The sequence below is a fragment of the Salvelinus fontinalis genome, chromosome 1 (genome assembly GCF_029448725.1).
Source record: "Salvelinus fontinalis isolate EN_2023a chromosome 1, ASM2944872v1, whole genome shotgun sequence".
Taxonomy (NCBI): domain Eukaryota; kingdom Metazoa; phylum Chordata; class Actinopteri; order Salmoniformes; family Salmonidae; genus Salvelinus; species Salvelinus fontinalis.
The window spans coordinates 69,228,033-69,246,471 of NC_074665.1; the positions used below are offsets into that span (position 1 = coordinate 69,228,033).

General features: G+C 44.2%; 1 protein-coding gene across 6 annotated transcripts; it reads left to right on the top strand.

Annotated features, from left to right (window-relative positions):
* The first annotated feature begins 697 nt into the window (after positions 1-697).
* LOC129860793 (AP-3 complex subunit mu-1) lies at positions 698-15,908 on the top strand. Of its 6 annotated transcripts, none has more exons than XM_055931556.1 (10): positions 698-788; positions 2,479-2,662; positions 4,503-4,593; positions 4,718-4,889; positions 9,422-9,559; positions 9,698-9,783; positions 10,272-10,405; positions 10,530-10,737; positions 10,964-11,108; positions 15,365-15,908. In XM_055931556.1, exons 2-10 carry the CDS (start codon positions 2,481-2,483, stop codon positions 15,463-15,465), a joined length of 1,257 nt encoding a protein of 418 aa, XP_055787531.1. In that variant the 5' UTR covers positions 698-788; positions 2,479-2,480; the 3' UTR covers positions 15,466-15,908. The 6 variants fall into 6 exon arrangements, with proteins under 6 accessions (XP_055787531.1, XP_055787534.1, XP_055787526.1 ...); XM_055931559.1 differs by lacking the exon at positions 698-788 and adding an exon at positions 805-1,286; XM_055931551.1 differs by lacking the exon at positions 698-788 and adding an exon at positions 1,293-1,476 and having other exon boundaries at positions 2,476-2,662.
* The last annotated feature ends 2,531 nt before the right edge of the window (positions 15,909-18,439 follow it).

Sequence of the window (18,439 nt, forward strand, 5' to 3'; positions counted from 1 at the left end):
TGCCGAACGAGCATAATTTTGCGGCACAGTCGATAGCGCGCCGGACCTTGGGCTCGAACGTCGAGGGTTCGAGACCTGCTCCCTGCTGTTTCATTACACTGGTGTCAGAAGTGATCGGACCTTGCATCCACAACAGTGGGTGTGCTTGGCCGGTGAGCGCGTTCCTGCAAGCTAGCGCGAGGACGCGCTCTTTGAAAGGAAGGGAGTAGTGTAACGACCCTGGGTTTATAACCGCGGAAATCGACCATATCGCATGTGCATGCTTTTGCGGCACAGTCGATAGCGCGCCGGACCTCGGGCTAGAACGTCGAGGGTTCGAGACCTGCTCCCTGCCTGTTTCATTACAATACATTCAGAGTTCACCGACTAGCCCCGCGCTTTGAGGTTTTGGCAAACAGACGTATACAGTAGCTGCAAGCTAGCTAAAACTCTTGAAGCCAGACTAGTGTGTACAGTCATTAGCCATGCCAAGCAGAGCTCCATTCAACTAGCTACTATAGCTATTAGCTACCTGGGTTCTCTCTGGAGTTTTCCTCTTTGAAACTTCCTCTGAAGTCTTTATTTTCTGATGTGTTATCCTTTTTCTCCTCGAACGGTCGGAGTTTCTTTGCACTAGTTTCGCCTGATGCCATGAATGATTACGCCGAGACCTCCTGAGTAAAGATGAGAATATCAAAAGGAATCTAAACAGGGGAAACGGCTTTAAAATAATCACTGACAATACAACGGCTACCACATCGACAGTAAAATTTTATGACACGTGTTTTTATTTTTGGACTTAATTTAAGGTTAGGTTTACAATCACACTTTGAAAAGATACGTTTTAGAAATGGGCGGGGTTTGTGACTTTGTGGCTATTGGAACTAGGGACGACCCCCAATACAACAGCTGGAGATTTATGGCGCGTTCAAGCCAACTTGGAATTCCGAATCATGACCCACCCGTTTAACCCAGCCGCACCAATGTGTCGGAGGAAACTTTACATAAAACCGCTAAAGCGTTTTAGCTTGTAGCATCCTACCCAAGAAGAAAAAAAACGCTAAAGCGTGATGAGCCAACCCGGATAACGCTGTGCCAATTATGGGACTTCCGATCACGGCCGGTTGTGACATTACACAACCCTGGTCTGTTGTGACGCCTCTAGCACTGCAGTGCCTTAGACTGCTGCGTAGTCGGAGATTTAAGAGTTCCCAGTTGTTTTGAACGCGGCATTAAGCTGCCTGCAGACGATTGTGCCTGACTAGAAATACAGGAACTTTGGTCAGAAGTTGATGTTGTGCTTTTCGGTCAGTGCATGTTACACACAGATATTCACAAATGTCAAGGCTGAATGTTTAAAGGTTTTATGTAAAGTTATATTGTGCTGATAAGAGTATAAATGTGCATATTAAATCAGGCTTCTGTGTATAGTGGTCAGACTACTCTCTGACAGTGCAACACAGTTTTATTCCTGCCACTAGCACTGGAACAAAGCAGGTAATTATACTTTTTGATACACTTTAACTAACTTAACCGCTATTTCAACCGATTTAACAAGACTCGACTTGCTGAATGTCACAAGCTAGAATAAGATTGCTGGCTACAATGTTGCAGACAGTTCGATCACTGTGTTCGAGGCTGTAAGGCTAGGCTAACTTTGTTGAGTCAATATCGGTGCAGACAGAGTTTATAACCAGATTGTACTGTTTAGCCAGTGGACTACTAGGCTTTGATTTTAACATCTGACAGTGGATGAGATTTATCATCATGGATAAACTTTATGTTGTACAGCTCTTCTAACATCTGGAGTTTGTCTGCATCTTGGATGCAACGTGGCACATACCAAACTAAAGTGAAAGACAGGGATGCCATTGTGCATTGTACACAACCCTGGTCTGTAGTACTGTCCTGAGCTGTCTATCCCACTGATCTGATCCATGGGGTAGATAATATATCTCTAGCCCTGTAATGTAGGACACATGTGTTACACCTTTGGCTTAGGGCTGGGGACCCGTGACGCACACAAACAAACCTTTATATTTATTTATTTTTACCCCTTTTTTTCTCCCCAATTGGTAGTTATTCTTGTCTCATTGCTGCAACTCCCGTATGGACTCGGGAGACGCGAAGGTCGAGAGCTGTGCGTACTCCAAAACACAATCAAACCAAGCCGCACTGCTTCTTGACACAATGCCCACTTCACACGGAAGCCAGCCGCACCAATGTGTAGGAGGAAACGAGTACACTGCTCCAGTGTCAGCGTGCACTGCACCGGCCCGCCACAGGAGTCGCTATTGCGCGATTGGACAAGGACATCCCTGCCGGCCAAACCCTCCCCTACCCCGGACAACGCTGGGCCAATTGTGTGCCACCCCATGGGTCTCCCGGTCCCGACAGAGCCTGGACTCGAATCCAAAATCTCTTTAGACCACTGCGCCACTCGGTAGGCCACACACAAACAAACCTACCTGTGTAACACCTGTCCCTCTCTACCAGCAGAGATGATCAACAGCCTGTTCTTGATCAACGCTTTGGGGGACATCTTCCTGGAGAAGCACTGGAAAAGTGTGGTCAGTCGGTCGGTGTGTGACTACTTCCTGGAAGCCAAAGAGAAGGCTCTGGAACCTGAGGACGTTCCACCTGTCATACACACCCCTCATCACTACCTCATCAGCATCTACAGGTCATGCATGTAACGTATTAGGAAAGTATTCAGACCCCTTGACTTTTCCCACATTTTGTTACGTTACAGGCTTATATATAAAAAAAAAGATTACATTTTTTTTCCCCCTTAATCAATCTACACACAATACCCCATAATGAACTAGTGAAAACTGTTTTTTAGATATGTTTGCAAATGTATAAAATAAAACAGAAATCACATTTACATAAGTATTCAGACCCTTTACTCAGTACTTTGTTGGTGCACCTTTGGCAGCAATTACAGCCTCAAGTCTTTTTGGGTAGGATGCTACAAGCTTGAAACACCTGTCTTTGGGGAGTTTCTCCCATTCTTCTCTACAGATCTTCTCAAGCTCTGTCAGGTTGATGGGGAGCGTCGCTACACAGCTATTTTCAGGTCTCTCCAGAAATGTTCAATCAGTTTCAAGTCCGGGTTCTGACTGGGCCACTCAAGGACATTCAGAGATGTGTCCCAAAGCCACTCCTGCGTTGCCTTCGCTGTGTGCTTAGGGTCCTGTTGGAAGGTGAATCTTCTCTCCAGTCTGATGTCCTGATCGCTCTGGAGCAGGTTTTCATCAAGGATCTCGCTGAAGATCTTTCCCTCGATCCTGACTAGTCTCCCAGTCCCTGCCGCTGAAAAACATCCCCACAGTATGCTTCACTGTAGGGATGGTGCCAGGGTTCCTCCAGACGTGACGCTTGGCAATTCAGGCCAAAGAGTTTAATCTTGGTTTCATCAGACCCGATAATCTTGTTTCTCATGGTCTGAGAGTCCTTTAGGTGCCTTTTTGCAAACTCTAAGCGGGCTGTTATGTGCCTTTTTCTGAGGAGTGGCTTCTGTCTGGCCACCCTACCATTTAAAGGCCTGATTGGTGGAGTGCTGCAGAGATGGTTGTCCTTCTGGAAGGTTCTCCCATCTCCACAGAAGAACTCTGGAGTTTTGTCAGTGACAATCATGTTCTTGGTCACCTCCCTGACCAAGGCCCTTCTCCCCCGAATACTCAGTTTGTACAGGCAACCAACTCTAGGAAGATATTTGGTCGTTCCAAACTTCTTCCATTTAAGAATGGCGAGGCCACTGTGTTCTTGCCAACCTTCAATGCTGCATGAATGTTTTCTACCCTTCCCCAGATCTATGCCTTGACACAATCCTGTCTCGGAGCTCTACGGACAATTCCTTCGACCTCATGGCTTGGTTTTTGCTCTGACATGTCAACTGTGGGATATAGACAGGTGTGTGGGATATAGACATGTGTGTGCCTTTCCAAATCATGTACAATCAATTGAATTTACCACAGGTGGACTCCAAGTTGTAGAAACATCTCAAGGATGATCAATGGAAACAGGATGCACCAGAGCTCAATTTTGAGTCTCATAGCTAAGGGTCTGAATACTTCCGTATATAAGGTATTTTTAATACAATTTCTAAAAACCTGTATTCGCTTTGTCATTGTGGGGTATTGTGTGTAGATTTGAGGGGAAACAAATCATTTAATCAATTTTAGAATAAGGCTAATAAAATGTGGGAAAAGTCAAGGGGTCTGAATACTTTCTGAATGCACTGTATGAATGCATAGAAAGACACACACACACACACTTCAACAGCTACAGGACGCACACTTACACCTCATCAGCATCTGCAAGTTATTTTATTGGATTTTATATCACTATTTAAGAAACCGCCATATATCCAAAACCAATGTAAAAACCTGCTCACTCATGACAGACAGTTTTATGGTCTGTCTTTTTTAGTGTGTTTTAAAAAAAACATTTGTTTTGTATACAATGTGTGAATGTTGCTTTACAAATATTGATTATTATTACTGTATTTATTATTACAGGGACAAGCTGTTCTTCCTCTCTGTCATCCAGACTGAGGTTCCTCCGCTATTTGTCATTGAGTTCCTGCACCGCGTCGCAGAGATGATCCAGGTCTGACTCAACTCTAAGCCTGACAAATTGCCAGGATTAGTTCAACCTGACTAGTTACCTGGATTAGTTAACTATTTTATAACCAGTAATGTTTAAGTGTGTGTGTGTACGTCTTTTTCTGCAGGACTACTTTGGGGAGTGTTCGGAGACAGTAGTCAAGGACAACATGGTGATGGTGTATGAGCTGTTGGAGGAGATGCTTGACAACGGGTTTCCCCTGGCAACCGAATCTAACGTCCTCAAAGAGATGATCAGACCACCCACCATCCTCCGATCTGTTGTCAACACACTGACAGGTACCCTACCCCTACATTCTAATCTCTACCCTACAGCCTCCTTGACCCCTACACCCTAACCCATAATGCCTACTTCCCTAAAAGTGTGTGTGTGTGTGTCAAAATCAAATAACATTTTATTCGTCACATGCTTCATAAGGTTCTCTCAGTGCTAGAGGTATCAAAACAGACCCTGGTTCGATTCCAGGCTTTATCACAACCGGCCGTGATTGGGAGTCCCATAGGGCGGCGCACAATTGGCCCAGCATCGTCCGGGTTAGGGAAGGGTTTGGCCGGGGTAGGCCGTCATAGTAAATAGGAATTTGTTGTTTAAAAAATAAAAGATTTATCAGACCGGGTGCATTTCCTTCACGGGGCGGGCCGTTTGGGAACTTTTTGGCAAAATTTGCTTATACCCACTTCTCCAGGCACCACTACACCACTGCATAGGGCCGATGGAAAGACAGCAGTTACACACTGCATTATGTTAAAGGATAAGCAGTCCATAAACTGGGACATAATAAGCCAGTAGGTCCCAATCATAACAATACAAAAATACAACCATTAAGCATTTCCCAATATAAATCTATTACTTCCCATTGCAAAAAACATTTCACATTTAGCACACAAAGTAACAGGGACCTAGAGTTTAAAGTGGAACTGACAGTGGAACTGACAGTACTATCTGTAATGATATACGTAAAAATATCAAATCCCCAGTTAATGCTACAAAACAAACTTTATAAGAGGTTTTAAAAATAGGTTCTATTTGACTCAACGTTCCATGATGTACACTATTTTTAAAAGATTTTTATTGAACCTTTATTTAACTACCGGTAGGCAAGTCAGCTAAGAACACGTTCTTATTTACAATGACGGCCGACTAGGGAAAAGGTTGCCTTGTTCAGGGGCAGAACGACAGATTTTTACCTTGTCAGCTCGGGGATGCGATCCAGCAACCTTTTGGTTACTGGCCCAACGCTCTAACCACTAGGCTACCTGCCACTACGAAGGCATTGTTAATTGCAGTTCAATGCAAGATTAATATAATTCACCAATACATTTCTTGGTAGTCCAAACAATATTGCTATCAGGTTGTAAATCACAGCTGGCCTGGTACATTGTTTGCTGCCTCAATTCAGAATGCACTGTTTCTGTTTCAATGACTCAATATTCTGGACAGAAACAGACGAATGTAACTAAGGCTGGGAATGTCAATACAATCAAACTAGCAAGGGCAATGATCACAAGTCAGTCATAACGTGGCTAATAGGCCAGTGTATCGGTCTTAGGCACTGCATCTCAGTGCTAGAGGCGTCACTACAGACCCTGGTTCGTCCCCAGGCTGTGATCAGGAGTCCCATAGGGCGGCGCACAATTGGTCCAGCGTCGTCCGGATTAGGGAAGGGTTTGGCCAGGCTAGGCCATCATTGTAAATAAGAATTTGTTCTTAACTGACTTGTCTAGTTAAATGTTAAATCAAATAAAAATACAATTATTTTGCAAGCTAAAAACCCGGAGTCTATTGTTAGCCAGCTAGGATAATTTCATGTCATGCCATTGGAGGAGTGGGTGAGTGACTGACTGACTTTTCTCCTCATATTGTCTTTTGGTGGCTATATACAGATGCAGGTTTCATTTCTTCCAGTTCTTGCAGGCTAACCAACTGTTATCCAGTTAGCGTGTCTCTTGCGTTTTCAAATTCACTCTGGTTATCTACTCAGATTTCAGAGCATTCACATCTGAATGTGGCAGAGCGCAGAACAACTGATACATTTACGAATGCTCAACAACCGCTGAATATGACCGGTGTCAGTAAACGTGGGCAAAAAAAGTAATAGTTAGTCAAGAACGCTTTAGATAACAACATGTAAACAGCCTAACCTCTGCTTCTGCGAGTAAAACGGTCAGAGTGAGGTGTTTTCTCATTTCTGTTTGGAAGTAGCAATCTAGCCAACTTTAGTCAGTTTGATTGGGTGCTTGGTAGTGACAAGCATGCATTGGCAGGCAAGTTGCAGAAGGGCGAGGAGACTACAATTCCCCGTCGCTTATCAGTGCAATTTTTACGGACAACCAGCTGAAAAAGTTAGTTGGCCGTAAAAATTGCACTGATAACCCTCAATCAATCTAATTTATTTATAAAGCCTTTCTTACATCAGCTGATGTCTCAAAGTGCTGTACAGAAACCCAGCCTAAAACCCCAAACAGCAAGCAATGCAGGTGTAGAAGCATGGTGGCTAGGAAAAACTCACTAGAAAGGCCAGAACCTAGGACGAAACCTAGAGAGGAACCAGGCAATGAGGGGTAGCCAGTCCTCTTCTGGCTATGCCGGGTGGAGATTATAACAGAACATGGCCAAGATGTTCAAATGTTCATAGATGACCAGCAGGGTCAAATAATAATAATCACAATGGTTGTCGAGGGTGCAACAGGTTATCACTGAGGCTGAGACAGGAGGGGTCGGGAGACACCGTGGCCCCATCCGACAATACACCCGGACAGGGCCAACCAGGCAGGATATAACCCCACCCACTTTGCCAAAGCACAGCCCCCACACCACTAGAGGGATAACTTCAACCACCAACTTACCATCCTGAGAAAAGGCCGAGTATAGCCCACAAAGATCTGCCCCACGGCACAACCCAAGGAGGGGCGCCAACCCGGACAGGAAGATCACGTCAGTGACTCAACCCACTCAAGTGACGCACCCCTCCTAGGGACGGCATGAAAGAGCACCAGTAAGCCAGTGACTCAGCCCCTGTAATAGGGTTAGAGGCAGAGAATCCCAGTGGAGAGAGGGGAACCGGCCAGGCAGAGACAGCAAGGGCGGTTCGTTGCTCCAGTGCCTTTTCGTTCACCTTCACACTCCTGGGCCAGACTACACTCAGTCATAGGACCTACTGAAGAGATGAGTCTTCAATAAAGACTTAACTTCTCTGGTTGTCTCACCTCACCAACAGCAAGTGAAATTGCAGGGCACCAAATGAAAGGGAATGCAGCTCGCTCTCACGGCCGCACGCGTGATTTAGCTCATGGCATTCTGCCAGACCCCTTAGTCAAACAGCCCCCTTCACAGTAGAAGCCTTAAACTTCAGTGTTTTCTTTCAAAATCTACTAATTATATGCATATTCTAGCTTTTGGGCCTGAGTAGCAGGCAGATTACTCTGGGCACCTTATTCATCCAAGCTACTCAATAATGCCCCCCAGTCCATGGATTCACTCTGTGTGCAATAATAGTGTTTAACATGATTTATTCACGACTACCACATCTCTGTACCCCACACATACAATTATCTGAATGGTCCCTCAGTTGAACAGTTCATTTTAAGCACATATTAAACTACAAAGACCAGGGAGATATTCCAATGGTTCACAAAGAAGGGCACCTACCTATTGGGTTAAAACAAAAAGCAGACATTGAGTATCCCCTTGAGCATGGTGCTGTTATTAATTATACTTTGGATGGTGTATCAATACACCCAGTCACACAAAGATACAGGCACCCTTCCTAACTCAGTTGCCGGAGAGGAAGGAAATCACTCAGGGATTTTACCATAAGGTCAATGGTGATTTTAAAAGAGTTTAATGGCTGGGATGGGATATAACTGTTACTCTACAATATTAACATAAATGACAGAGTGAAAAGAAGGAAGCCTGTACAGAATACAAATATTCCAAAACATGCATCCTGTTCGCAACAGGGCACTTATTAAGTACATATTGCAAAAAAAGAGACAAAGAAATGCACTTTTTGTCCTGAATACAAAGTGTTATGTTTGGGGCAAATCCAACACTTCACTGAGTACCACTCTTCATATTTTCAAGCATGGTGGTGGCTGCGTCATGTTATGGGTATGCTTGTCATCGGCAAGGACTAAGGAGTTTTTTAGGATAAAAAGAAACGGAAAAGAACAGGCAAAATTATAGAGGAAACTTGGTTTAGTCTGCTTTCCAACAGACACTGGGAGACACATTCACCTTTCAGCAGGACAATTACTGGAGTTGATTATCAAGGCAACATTGAATGTTCCTGAGTTACCGTTTTGAGTTACTGTTTTGACTTAAATCGGCTTCAAAATCTATGGCAAGACTTGAAAATGGCTGTTTTGCAATGATCAACATCCAACTTGACAGTGCTTGAATGTTTTTTTAAATATTGGGCAAATATCATACAATCCAGCTGTGCAAAAGCTCTTGGAGACTTACCCAGAAAGACTTACAGCTATAATCGCTGCTAAAGGTGACTCTAACATGTATTGACTCAGGGGGCTGAATACTTACCTAATCAAGAAATATTAGTGTTTTATTTTCCATTAATTGTTTTAAATTTTCTTCCACTTTGACATTAGAGTATTTTGTGTAGGTCGTTGACAAAAAATGACATTCATTTTAATCCCACTTTGTAACACAACAAAATGTGGAAAAAGTCAAGGGGTGTGAACTTTCTAAAGGCACTGTAGGTAGAGATAAAGTGACTAGGCAACAGGATCGATAATAAACTGTAGCAGCAGCGATGTTATGAGTTAGTGCAAAAAGTGTGTGTGTGTTCCAGGGACCAGTAACGTTGGAGACACGTTGCCAACTGGTCAGCTGTCGACCATCCCATGGAGGCGGGCCGGAGTGAAGTACACCAATAACGAAGCTTACTTTGACGTGGTGGAGGAGATTGACGCTATCCTGGACCAATCAGGTAGGAGCAGTACTGACTCGTCCACCGGCACCACGGTGCAGAGATCCAGGAAGTCAGATCCAGAGGTTAAAGGTCAGGCATCAGGAGTTTGTTTGTGTGTATGTGTAGTCTGTAAGCTGTGTTGTGATTGGTTAACAGGTACGACAGTGTTTGCAGAGATCCAGGGCGTGGTCGAGGCGTGTGTCAAGCTGTCTGGTATGCCCGACCTCACACTCTCCTTCATGGTGGGCCCCCACACACACACGATATCAGGGTTGGGTCCATTCGAATTGAAGGTAGTCAATTCAGGAAATGATTTGACTTTTTAATAAAAAAATGGAAATAATAAATAACTTTTGAAAGTTACTTCTTGAATTGATTTTCTTCCATTCAAATTGACCCCTAACCTACACACATGCACATACATGCGCGCACACACACACACGGTTGGCAGGTAGCCTAGCGGTTAAGAGCGCTAGGCCAGTAACCGAAAGGTTGCTGGTTCGAATCACCGAGCCAGGAAAGTGGAAAAATATTGCCGTTCTGCCCATGAGCAAGGCAGTAAACCCCCAACAACAACTGCTCCCCGGGTGTCGCGGACATCGATTAAGGCAGCCTGACACATTTCGGCTGAATGCATTCAGTTGTGCAACTAACTAGGCATTTCCCTTCCCACACACAGAGAGAGAGCCCCAGTGTATTGTTCTATTCATACTGCATTTTGTCGTTGCAGAATCCTCGTCTCCTTGACGATGTGAGTTTCCACCCATGTGTTCGCTATAAACGCTGGGAGTCTGAGCGCGTCCTCTCCTTCATTCCTCCCGATGGGAACTTCACCCTGATGACCTATCACGTCAATGCACAGAAGTAAGGCTTTAAACTCTGACCCCTAATCATAACACTACCATGTCTATTATTTTCAGTCTGGTAGCCATCCCAGTTTAATAATAATATTGGTAATATTCTATTTATTCTGTTATATTCTATGCAGTCTTGTAGCCATCCCAGTGTATGTGAAGCAGAGCATCAGTTTCTTTGAGAGTGGTTCTGGTGGCCGTCTGGACGTGACCGTTGGACCGAAGCAGACCATGGGGAAGACGGTCGAAGGGGTAGTGGTCACGGTCCACTTGCCCAAAACTATCCTCAGCATCAATCTGACTGCCACACAGGGCAGTTACACATATGACAATGGTACAAAGGTAACTACACGCCTACTACCTTGTAACCTCTAACCCCTGAGCCTAACCACTACACAGAGTAGCTATACCTACGACCCTATTTCCAAGTTAGACAAGGTAAACAGCCAATCAACAGACATTATTATTAACAAACTTCTCCATCTCACAAGGACCCCTGAACCTAACCCCCCCCGCCCCTTCTTTCTTTTTCTTTCTCTCTCTCTCTCCCTCGCTCTCTTCTCTCTAGTTGTTGGTGTGGGACATTGGAAAGTTGAACCCACAGAAGCTTCCTAACTTGCGAGGTAGTCTGAGTTTGCAGGCTGGAGCCCCCAAACCAGAGGAGAACCCCAGTCTGAACATCGACCTGAAGATACAGCAACTTGCCATATCAGGTACCCCTGACCTGTAACTTTTGTCCCTTTCACCCTCTCCCTTTCAATTGTTGAATTCCAAATCGGTTCCTACTACCTAGCCCCCTTGTAGATCTGAAGGAATTGGATAAGTAGAAGCCTTATGGTAAAAGTTTAGTCTTGCCTCCTTATTGACTGTTGAAATGTGACCATATTGCTTCCACCGATCCAATTTTCATAGATCTATGAGTGGCTCGGTAATAGGCGCTAGGGGTAAATTTGGAATTAAGCTAATCTTTCTCTGTGTCTTGGCAGTAAAGTTTATGGTGTTGGTGGTAGTAACCTGCTCTGTAAAAGGTTGTATTGCCATAGTAATACGGCATGCTAAATATCAATGTATACTCAGTTTATTAGGTACACCACCCCGTTCACGAAAATGGTCCACTCCTACAGACAGTGAGTTGTGGCTGTGGCTTGCTATATAAAGCAGGCAGACCGGCATCAAGGCATTCAGTTACTGTTCGATTGGACATTTAGAATGGGCAAAACCAGTGACCTAAGCAACTTTGAGCGTGGTATGATCGTCGGTGCCAGGCACGCCAGTTCCAGTATCTCAGAAACGGCCGACCTCTTGGACTTTTCATGCACGACAGTGTCTAGGGTTTACCGAGAATGGTAAGACAAAATAAAAACGTTAACAGCTCGTTGATGAGAGGTCAAAGGATAAATGCAAGCTAACATGCAAGTCACAAATAAGCAAATAACGGTGCAGTACAACAGTGGTGTGCAGAACGGCATCTCAGAATGCACAACTCGTCAGTCCTTGTCACAGATGGGCTATTGCAGCAGACAACCACACCGGGTTCCACTCCTACCAGCAAAAAACAAGAAGAAGCGGCTGCAGTGGGCACGCGATCACCAACACTGGACAATTGAAGAGTGGAAAAACATTGCCTCTTCCGACGAATCCCAGCTCCTGTTGAGTCATGCTGATGGCAGTCCGGATTTGGCGTAAGTAGCATGAGTCCATGGTCACATCCCGCCTTGTCAACGTTACAGGCTGGCCGTGTAATGGTGTGGGGAATATTTTCCTGGCACATGTTAGGTCCTCTTGATACCAATTGCGCAACAATTCCGCTCCCCGAAAAATTCAGGTTGTTCTGGAGACATAGGGGCGTCCTACGCTGCACCACACTGAACAAAAATATAAATGCAACATGCAACAATTTTAAAGATTTTATTGAGTTACAATGGTTCCTCCTTTAAATGTTGCTGCGCAGCTTGCATGGTGCCGCAGAATTCTATGGCACGTTATTTAAGTGTGAACCACTGGTACCATTAATGCTAGTTAGTGCTAATTTTTCCCCGTCGGCGAATTGAACCCCTGTCTCCTGCGTGCCCGCACTCTCTAGTACAGGCATTATTGAAGGCTACCAAATGATTCTCAAAGATGCCCTCTTGTGGTCAAACTAGCACTAACTAGCGTTGTAAATAAGAATTTGTTCTTAACTGATTTCATATGTGTTATTTCATAGTTGTGATGTCTTCACTTCTACATTGTAGAATAATAGTAAAAATAAAGAAAAACCCTGGAATGAGTAGGTTTGTCCAAACTTTTGACTGGTACTTGCTTAATTAATTAGATTAATATTATGCTGGTTCTAATCCAAGGAAAACGAAAAACCCTCGGGGATTCCGTTAAGATGGAACGGGAAATATGACGCTGTACAACGTGATGGTCGGGAGTACAGTACTGGTCTATTTAGCTAAAGAATGCAGTGTCCTGCGGGTGCGCAGGATTCCGGGGTTCAATTCTCCGACGAGGCGGAAGAAGTAGGCTGCTCTTGTAAATAAGAATTTGTTCTTAACTGACTTGCCTAGTTAAATAAATGCTATTGCCTCTAACTTCAATATGCTCTTTAAGTAAGACTTAACCCACTTTTAACAGTACATTACTCAATACTAGTGAGACTAATGTCGCCTACGTTAGGCCTACAGTATATCTAAAAATATGACGTGACTCTCCGCCAATAATTACATATAGAGAGAATTGGAGGATATTTCTGTTATCCAGTGATATTTATTCCCATAGTAATTCGTTATGGATCCATAACTAAATAAACATCAATATTTTGAAAGAGTATTTTTATTATTTTATGAATGAAAGCATGAAGATGCCATTTATTAGTTACATTGTTTTAGTTTGAACCTGCAGACTGGCACTAAGAACAGAACAGCGGGAACGTTTCCCTAGTAAGCGCCCTTATTAGTGCAATGCCCCTTAAAGTGTTGCCAGTGTGGCGGGGTGGGGGTCCACCCCCTTCCTCCTCCCTTCCCCATGGGCTAGGTCGGTCTTCTGTGCGCGGCTCTGCGGCCCATCCCGTGCCCCCTGCCCTTGTGCCTTGAACCTTGCGCGCTTTCAGTGGATACAGCTGGAAAACTGCAATGCAGTCCCATTGTGCGCCACTCGGGAGCTGTGACCAATATATATAGTCCTGCTAATAACGGGGTTAATAATATATATGTGAGAATATCCAACGGGCTTTTATATAATTCTAAAATAATAATAATAGTCGCTTTGTTTAAAAAATAACAATATTTTGGAGATTTTGTTTTTCAAATAACGTAAAATTAGCGAGGAAAAAGGACATTCTTGAACATGGGGTGAGACATTGTTACTAATTTGTAAATCAAGCCAGTTTGTTTTTTAGGATGATTTATTTCTGTTTTTAGAGGGAGAAAAACCAAAAACCTACAGTCATCTCATGGGTCTCCCAGTTGAGCCCACCACAGGTATTGAACCAGCATCTGTAACACAGCTATGCAGTGTCTTAGAGCGTTGCACCACTCAAGAACTGTACAACGTGATCGGTCGGGAGTGGCATGCAGTACTTCAGAAAGAGCAAAATAATCCTAAACAATAAAATAATAGAAACCTTAGTGTAACAACAGTTTTAGGAAGTAATACTGAAGTCGTGCACAATTATCAGTTTCTATTTAGGTTTGTCGCCCATTCATTGTCAGTTAGAGACACAGTAGGGCCCAAAGAGAACTGATTATGCTTAACTCCCCATTGCGCTGGTCTGGAGCAATGAAGTGGTGAAGCAGGGTACCGTACTAAACCACAAATTACCTCTAAGTCCCGCTGCGTCACAACTTTTAAAGGAGGAACCACTGTACAGTTCATATAAGTAAAGTAGGCCCCAATCTATGGATTGCACATGACTGGGAATACAGATATGCATCTGTTGGTTACAGATACCTTTTTAAAAAAGGGGTGTGGATCAGAAAACCAGTCAGTATCAAGTGTGACCACCATTTTCCTCATGCAACGGGACACATCTCATTTGCATAGAGTTGATCAGGCTGTTGATTGTTGCCTGTGGAATGTTCACTTCTCTTCAATGGCTGTGCTAAGTTTCTGGATATTGGCGGGAACTGGAACACGCTGTCGTACACATCGATCCAGAGCATCCCAAACATGCTCAATGGGTGACATGTCTGGTGAGTATGCAGGGCATGGAAGAACTGGGACATTTTCAGCTTCCAAGAATTGTGTACAGATCCTTGCTACATGGGGCCGTGCATTATCATGCTGAATCAAGGTGATGGCAGCGGATGTTTGGCACGACAATGAGCCTCAGGATCTCGCAATGGGATCTCTGTGCATTCCAATTGCCATCGAGAAAATGCAATTGTGTTTGTTGTCAGTAGCTTATGCCTGCCCATACCATAACACCACCGCCATCATGGGGCACTCTGTTCACATCTCCACGGTACAGTTGAAACCGGGATTAATTTGTGAAGAGCACACTTTTCCAGCTTCTTGATATGCTACAGCTGTCAGGTGGATGGATAATCTTGGCAAAGGAGAAATGCTCACTAACAGGGATTTTAACAAATTTGTGCACAAAATTTGAGAGAAGCTTTTTGTGCATTTGAGGAATTTCTATGATCTGTTATTTCAGCTCATGAAACATGGGACCAACACTTTACATATATTTTTGTTCAGTATAGATGTGTGTACCTAATAAACCTCAGACTCAATGGAGAATGTGTGTTGATAAATGGTACAGTATAGGCGTTTTGATAAATGTGTAAATATATGGTAACTGTACAGTTTATGGTAAATCCATGATATAGTTAACCCCAAAACAATCTTTTAGTATTTTGTTTGTTTGCCCACTGTTAATACATTCCCCAAAAATAGTGCATGTTTTCGGTCAAAATGTCAAGATAAAGAAAATTCAGTACAGAGCAAAACAAATGGTGATGCGTTTATGCTAACTGTGTTTTAGGACTGAAGGTGAACAGGCTGGATATGTTTGGGGAGAAGTACAAGCCTTTTAAAGGGGTTAAATACATCACCAAGGCCGGGAAGTTCCAGGTGCGGACATGAAGATTGAAACCTAAAGGTCATAGGTCAACTAGCCAACGTGCCTAATGCTCTGGGTCAAAGGTCAACTCTTAGACACGCCAGCTGTCAACTATTATGCTCTCTATTTGTAGTTCAGAGCCGTGATCGGTCCATTATGACAAATGTCTGAAACTTGTAAAAAGGTTCACATCACTGCAGACTGTTGTGGCTCTGCAACAGCAAACTATGAATTGAGCTTTCTACATGCCAAGTGTCAACTCTTCTACCTTATGCCTTTTATACCCCTATACTCCCTCTGTATTAGGGACAGAGCCTGTATTAATAACTTGGTTGTTTATTTAAATGTTTATTATTTGGATGGAATGGAGTTGTTGGTCTGCGAAGGGAATTGTTTTGGACAATCAACCTATTATTTCTCCTGTATCTGGAATTAAATAACTGTGTTCCAGCACAGCCCACCTCTCGCTCTCTGTCTGTCTGTCTCGCTCACTCATCTCCCCTCTTTTTAAAATTCTATTTCTCTGCTTTAGCAGGTAAAGATTTAATATCTAGTTTTATATAAAGCATATTTTTTGACCATTTTATGACTAATAACCCTCTAATTTTTTATTTATTTTTTTAATTTTTTATTTCACCTTTATTTACCCAGGTAGGCTAGTTGAGAACAAGTTCTCATTTGCAACTGCGACCTGGCCAAGATAAAGCATAGCAGTGTGAACAGACAACAACACAGAGTTACACATGGAGTAAACAATAAACAAGTCAATAACATGGTAGAAAAAAGAGAATCTATATACAATGTGTGCAAAAGGCATGAGGTAGGCAATAAATCAAATAATTACAATTTAGCAGATTAACACTGGAGTGGTAAATCATCAGATGATCATGTGCAAGAAGAGATACTGGTGTGCAAAAGAGCAGAAAAGTAAATAAATAAAAGCAGTATGGGGGTGAGGTAGGTAAATTGGGTGGGTAGTTTACAGATGGACTATGTACAGCTGCAGCGATCGGTTAGCTGCTCGGATAGCAGATTTTTAAAGTTGTTGAGGGAGATAAAAGTCTCCAACTTCAGAGATTTTTGCAATTCGTTCCAGTCGCAGGCAGCAGAGAACTGGAAGGAAAGGCGTCCAAATGAGGTATTGGCTTTAGGGATGATCAGTGAGATACACCTGCTGGAGCGCGTGCTACGGGTGGGTGTAGCCATCGTGACCAGTGAACTGAGATAAGGCGGCACTTTACCTAGCATAGCCTTGTAGATGACCTGGAGCCAGTGGGTCTGACGACGAACATGTAGCGAGGGCCAGCCGACTAGGGCATACAGGTCGCAGTGGTGGGTCGTATAAGGTGCTTTAGTAACAAAACGGATGGCACTGTGATAAACTGCATCCAGTTTGCTGAGTAGAGTATTGGAAGCTATTTTGTAGATGACATCGCCGAAGTCGAGGATCGGTAGGATAGTCAGTTTTACTAGGGTAAGTTTGGCGGCGTGAGTGAAGGAGGCTTTGTTCCGGAATAGAAAGCCGACTCTAGATTTGATTTTGGATTGGAGATGTTTGATATGAGTCTGGAAGGAGAGTTTGCAGTCTAGCCAGACACCTAGGTACTTATAGATGTCCACATATTCTAGGTCGGAACCGTCCAGGGTGGTGATGCTAGTCGGGCGTGCGGGTGCAGGCAGCGAACGGTTGAAAAGCATGCATTTGGTTTTACTAGCGTTTAAGAGCAGTTGGAGGCCACGGAAGGAGTGTTGTATGGCATTGAAGCTCGTTTGGAGGTTAGATAGCACAGTGTCCAGGGAAGGGCCGGAAGTATACAGAATGGTGTCGTCTGCGTAGAGGTGGATCAGGGAATCGCCCGCAGCAAGAGCAACATCATTGATGTATACAGAGAAAAGAGTCGGCCCGAGAATTGAACCCTGTGGTACCCCCATAGAGACTGCCAGAGGACCGGACAACATGCCCTCCGATTTGACACACTGAACTCTGTCTGCAAAGTAGTTGGTGAACCAGGCAAGGCAGTCATTAGAAAAACCGAGGCTATTGAGTCTGCCGATAAGAATATGGTGATTGACAGAGTCGAAAGCCTTGGCCAGGTCGATGAAGACGGCTGCACAGTAATGTCTTTTATCGATGGCGGTTATGATATCGTTTAGTACCTTGAGCGTGGCTGAGGTGCACCCGTGACCGGCTCGGAAACCGGATTGCACAGCGGAGAAGGTACGGTGGGATTCGAGATGGTCAGTGATCTGTTTGTTGACTTGGCTTTCGAAGACCTTAGCTAGGCAGGGCAGGATGGATATAGGTCTGTAACAGTTTCGGTCCAGGGTGTCTCCCCCTTTGAAGAGGGGAATGACAGCGGCAGCTTTCCAATCCTTGGGGATCTCAGATGATACGAAGGAGAGGTTGAACAGGCTGGTAATAGGGGGTGCGACAATGGCGGCGGACAGTTTCAGAAATAGGGGGTCCAGATTGTCAAGCCCAGCTGATTTGTATGGGTCCAGGTTTTCCAGCTCTTTCAGAACATCTGCTATCTGGATATGGGTAAAGGAGAAGCTGGGGAGGCTTGGGCGAGTAGCAGCGGGGGGGGGCGGGGCTGTTGGCCAAGGTTGGAGTCGCCAGGTGGAAGGCATGGCCAGCCATTGAGAAATGTTTGTTGAAGTTTTCGATTATCACGGACTTAACACGGTCACCACTGATATCTAGCCTCAGTGCAGTGGGCAGCTGGGAGGAGGTGCTCTTGTTTTCCATGGACTTTACAGTATCCCAGAACTTTTTGGAGTTAGAGCTACAGGATGCAAATTTCTGCTTGAAAAAGCTGGCCTTTGCTTTCCTGACTGACTGCGTGTATTGGTTCCTGACTTCCCTGAACAGTTGCATATCACAGGGGCTCTTCGATGCTATTGCAGTTCGCCACAGGATGTTTTTGTGCTGGTCGAGGGCAGTCAGGTCTGGAGTGAACCAAGGGCTATATCTGTTCTTGGTTCTGCATTTTTTGA